The 6,000-nt window shown below is 33.2% G+C and overlaps 1 protein-coding gene across 1 annotated transcript in view; it reads left to right on the forward strand.

Moving 5' to 3' along the window:
- Positions 1-6,000, forward strand: part of LOC119188662 (lachesin-like) — a 41,715-nt gene that overhangs the window by 21,991 nt on the left and 13,724 nt on the right. The window contains exons 5-7 of the mRNA XM_037436552.1: positions 3,580-3,708; positions 5,245-5,383; positions 5,788-5,845. Coding sequence (XP_037292449.1) covers positions 3,580-3,708; positions 5,245-5,383; positions 5,788-5,845 — 326 coding nt within the window. The remainder of the gene's footprint in view (positions 1-3,579; positions 3,709-5,244; positions 5,384-5,787; positions 5,846-6,000) is intronic.

The following is a 6,000-nucleotide window of genomic DNA, read 5'->3' on the forward strand; positions in this document are numbered from 1 at the left end:
TCTCGGAAAATAGGTACTTACTGTCTTTGTTTATCACCCCCCAAAAAGGGTGGGTAAATGGAATGGAAACTGAACCGCCGAACTATATGTAATATAATTTGGTATGGGAATATCTGAAACCCTGTAAATAAATATGAGACATTCAGAGTTTTATTAATTCCTTAATGAAAGGGGTGAAAGGCGGTAATTATGACATCTTACAGTCTTACTTATAAATTTATTTTAGCGTTAAGAGGTGGTTAAGAATTGCTTAAATAGCTTTCAAAAACATTATAGTAACAAATACTATTGATAGTAATAATCAATCAAGCAAAGCTTGGTGGTCCAAATGTTGTTAACTATGTAACAAAAGAAATTTAAAAATAAAATTATACTGTTAGCATACGCCCTTTTTACGGCATTGTCGACGGCAGTTGTACGGGGTTTTTGTGCTATGGTTTTCTGGAAAACAACAATTCAATGAAAAAAGCGGCTGAAAAGGCTCAATTATGCGGCTTCTCCGATATGTCACGAATATTTTATTTAATTTTCCTTAATGGTTACACAATAATTTCATTCATCAGTAAGAAATCACTTTGAACGAGAAAAAGCGTAAATTAATTGCCGTTTCTATTTAGTTATTTTGTCATCAGAATTCAGTAAGCAATTTACTGATTAATATATTCCTTTGTCATGATTATTTCCGTTTCGTTTTCAATAATTGCAAACAACAACAACGGTTCCAACAGACCGTTGGCCGCAGGGTAATCATTCTATTGGATTTTCTCTTTACTTACCATCAGGTGCAGTGGAGTAATTTGCTCGAATAAAATAATAATAATAGTAATGAAGAAACTGGGTTTTGAATAGTGTGATAGATTTATTTAAAGCCACCGAACTTTCGAGAGCGTATTCTTGCTGAGACTACGTTTCACACAAAATATAATGAAATATAGGTTGATCTTTCTCAAGGTAAGACGCCTGCTCATCTTGGTACCGAAAAATGTAACATCGGATGGCATGATTTATTTTATAACTTACTTTCTGTATCTTTGAGGATGAAATATTTTACACTTAGATAAGTGAAACCTTGATAACCATTTTCACCGTCTATACCTTTCAGACTTTCAGGTAGGTTTGGTATTCTACATTTTGAAAACATAAAATCCTTTGAAATTAAACTAATTTTCATGTTCTATATGTCATGGTCAGTCCCAATTTTCCATGAAGGCTGCAAAGTCTTCAATCGGGAGAAAATAAAACACTAATTACCGCGATAGAATCCGAAATTAGTTTGTTTCAATGTCTAACATTCGCGTAAACATAATAAAATCCTTTGTAAATATGTTCACTATTGTAACACAAAAATGTATAATGAAATATTAAATTTCCACGGGACTTTAATATTCCAGATAATTGAATTAAGATTTTACAAAACACGGGCCATTCATTCGTTTCATAAACTATTGTATTTCGTATATAGTTTTGGTAATGAACGCGGAATTCATTCAACACATTTTAGTCGTTTAACTAGATCATAAATCCTTCTCAAGAATTATGATTTAGGCCGGCACTAGTATAATAATTTTATCTTTTCACTCACATTCATTGTGTCTACATAGGGCTTTGAAACCTTTTACAAACTCAACAGAAAACAAATCATTATCTATACATACATAAAACAAAAATCCCCAAAAGCTGTCTGTCTGTATGTAATCGATTTTCTCAAAATCTATTAAATGGATTGTTGTAGGTTTTTATTGAAAGATTCTGTTGCCCCCCACCGCATCTACCTGTCTGTCTGAACACGATAAACTTAAAATCTACTTAACGGATTTCGATGGAATTTGACATGGAGATTGAGACCCTGGTGAGGATACAGGTTTTTTATCCCTGGGCAATATATATCGAGACTTTTATCACGGAAAACTCTTGCGCTCGGGCTAAGCCGCGAGCAAAAGCTAATACTATTAAAATTAAAAAAAAGAAACCAATACCAAATACCTCTATCAAGTGAATTGTTCAGTCTACACCCCTTCTTTAGCTCGTTATAAATATAAATCTCTTTATATATTAGGTTGTCTGGAAGAGATCGCTTTTAGCGATTCTGTATTCTATATTTGGTGTATACAATAAAGTGTTTCATTCGTTCATTCATTTTCACAAGTTCAATACTGCATTCGAAATTTACCAGAAATTCAATAACAATATTGGTCGAGCACCAAAACACTAACATTTAATACCGTAAGATAAATCTGTTCTCCTACGCTTGTCGGCTATGAAAGAGCTTTACGACCCTTGTCTCGAAATGTGGTCCAATTCCAAGTTGCGGTTGTGATGATAAAATGGAAATTATGGAAACTACGTAGATATATTTAAGTTATTCCAATTGTAACACCTGGAGACGTACCTTGCCTTTACGGAACCTATTAAACAAGAGGTATTTGCCCCCAAATCCCTTGTTAGGACCCAGAATTCTAATCAACAGAACTGTCTAAGATCTTACGTCTTTGATTGTGGTGCAGGCTGCCTTCTAGTTATATTAAACATATTGAAAAGTGAAAATCTGTCTTACAATATCACAGTCATGAAAAGCTGCTTGAGATTTCTAAATTGTTTTTTTCTTGTGGAAAAATAAGTATTTTATCTCTCACATTCGTTACATCTCAACGGTTATATATAAAGTTGTTGTAACATGGAGCGCAAATTGTATTGAGTTTTCTCCAATATTGCATTTGTCCTTTGAATAGTACGTCTCTAAACCTAAAATTGTATTAGGTGAAACAAACTACAAGTCTTTTCCAACTATTTCAATCAAAGGAATAAAAGAAATTTGAACAGTCTTAACTTTCCAATCAAAAGGAATTAAGGTTTTATTAATTTACTCCACTAACTAGTATTCCAGACTATAAATATTCATAAACTAATTGTTTGTGTGAGCCGAAAGCTTTGTTTTTACAAATGCTCATGACAGTTTCGATGTACTAAGGGGTGGCGCCAGCTCTTTGTAACTTTAGTATACTTTAATTTCTCTTTGTCAGCGGCCGATCCTTATTTTGTCACATGTATTTTTTGCTAACTGAAAATCATTTTTCCTGTGACGTATTAACTTTCATTTTTCATCTATATCAACATTGGTTGACGTTAATGTTGTTTTTTGCTTCGTTGTTCTTCTGGTAACCATATCATTGAATTTGTCAAAGAAAATAGGCGTAGTACATATCAAAATATGATATTTTTCAGATACGCATTGAAATTCGGGTTACTTAAAAATATAATGGCTCACTTCTTTATCTGTTCCTATCATTTTTATCATATCCTAAATATGGATAGAATTACAACAAAATATAATTATGTATGCTGTTCATTCCTTCTAGTTTGTTTTTCTATGTGAATTAATTAAAGTCACAGAGACAGATGATAAATTCTTAAACAATATATCGAAATGCCACAATATTACAAATAGGATACACTATTTTTCCAAAACCACTGCAAATAGTTATCAACTTCTAGTATCTTTTGAGGGAATAGTATTAGCATTAAAATAATAGCCAACGAAATATAAGTCGTTTAATATTAACAATAAAGTGTTTCTCTCAGTGGACATGTTCACTGGACCCAACCTGAACCTGAGCAAAGTGGAACGCAGGCAGATGGGCGCGTACCTCTGCATCGCTTCCAACGACGTGCCGCCCTCTGTCAGCAAGAGGATCATGCTCAATGTTAACTGTGAGTATTTTATACTGGTCTTTTTTAATTATATGCTACTTGCGTTGAATACGGTAACAAACAACTTACAAGTGTATTTTTGCTATTCACAACACCTGCAACGGTCTGGAAGGTAGAATTTTTCAGTTTAATAGTTCCGTTGGCATTTTTAAACAATGTATTCTATAAGCAAATTTGCAGAGTAAAAAATTATGTTTTATGCAATTCAATTAAGTGCTAAGCATTAAGAGACAATACCAAAAATACATATTTGATAGACAGACATGCTGTAAAAAAAAACTGAAAGTTAGGTTATATTCTTTGAATGAACACGTGTCCTAGGTCACGTCGTAGTATTAAAATAAATATCTTATATACCAATAATAAAGCACATTAACGAAACCTAAAAATATCCCAAAATCGATAGCTGTTTAAAACCTGTTCTATAATGAACAAAGTTAATATAGTACTGCGTCCCCTGGCTAGACAGAGCGACGACCTGCGATACTTAAACTGTAATTTGATGAGGCGACTCGACAACGGGCTTCAAAGGCGTTATCTCAAAATGACTTATATTAAACAATTAATCAAGATCTCATTTTACACCTAAATGCATAACAGGTGATCTACCTACGCTCATGTTGTTTTAAAATAAAATAACGAACAGCAAATAGGTGATCTACCTATTTATGTTGTGTCTTATAATATGTATTTTTAGGCACGGTAGTAATTCGTTACTCTTAATGGTCGAAGATGTAGTCTGATAACTGTCGCCTAGCGATAGGCTTCGTGAATTATGCCGGCCTCCTAATTACTTCTACATATTCTGCTGGTCCTATTAAAGTAAAAGAGAACATCCCTTCTCTGTACTGAAGGTAGTTCCTAAGGTCTATTTGTTTTCCAATAAATTTTTATTTAACATTTATTAATGTGTAATATAATAATAGTGCTATTGAAAAATTACTAAGTATGTTGCTATTGTCGTTTGTTTTAAGGGTGCAGGGAAATCTTATGTGTGCCTTAAACATTCTCCGTAAGAATTTTGAACGCTCTTTAAGCCCGCTAACACGCATTACATTAAAACGGTGTAAAGCGGTCTCAAATCTACCGGCGGGATAGTATTTAATACAGGACTAATATTTTTACGGTTTCGTACCTCAAAAGAAACTCTTATAGGATCATTTTGTTGTCCGTCTGTCTGTCTATCAAAACCCTTATCGTCAGAAACGTGTAGGGGATACAAGTTAAATTTATGAAATTCTTAGGTCTACGATCTCTTTCAACTATAAAAATTAAGCGTATGCCAAACCAAAGATGTAACCGTTTATGCTGCATATTCTGGGATTTCACAAAGATCTCTCTATAGAGTACTTCCAGTAACCTAAAATCATGGCATTTACCAAAAGAAATATCATTCAGCACATGTAAAGGGAAAAATCTGAAAACCGTAAATAAGTACTTTAATAACAAAAAATCAGGTAGTTTGTTCAGAACCCTCGTTGCGCGAGTCCAATTCTTGTTTGTTGAGTCTTTTATAGGATTTTTATTTGTTTGCAGTTCCGCCATCAATTTTGGTTGCGACACAGCTGATAGGTGTTCCAAGCGGAACACAGGCAAAACTGGAGTGCTTTGTAGAAGCATATCCTCAACCTATCACATATTGGCTGAAGGATGGAGAGCAGATGATTTTGTCAAGGTGAGTGTTTTAGTCTATTGACTGGCATCTCCCGTACATTATAAACATAGGAATCCTGGCGTTCTTATAACCAAAGGGGGATAGATAGAGGCGCAAGTAGAGAAATGTTTAATGACTAATGGAATAATCTCAAATGCTTTATGAAATAGTACATTTGCATAAATGTATACATACCAACAGAATTGTAATAGCATAAAAGCAAAATAATTAATAATTACAATGATTACTTCAGCACGAAATGTTCAAATGAAATGTACGACATAGTCCGTTCTGTATTTCATAAAATTAATAATATTTCCTTAGTAAAATATTATTGATACATACTGACGGAAATTAGCTTAACAATTTTAAATCATCTACTTACTTATTCCAGTGAGAAAATAAACCCTTTTACATTATTTCAGTGAAAGAAATTATAAGGGCAAAGGCAATTCAAGTTTTAAATTATTTTCGTCGCTGACTGTATACGATATTTTTTTAGAACAGAGTAAAAGAAGGATTTAACAAATGTTGTTTACACCACTCTAAAGCGCAGCACATTTAAAAACCATTAAAATACTGGGTCGTGGTCAAACTCTATTCTAAAATATCTTAACATGTTACAGTTATAACGTGTT

The sequence above is a fragment of the Manduca sexta genome, chromosome 8 (genome assembly GCF_014839805.1).
Source record: "Manduca sexta isolate Smith_Timp_Sample1 chromosome 8, JHU_Msex_v1.0, whole genome shotgun sequence".
NCBI lineage: Eukaryota > Metazoa > Arthropoda > Insecta > Lepidoptera > Sphingidae > Manduca > Manduca sexta.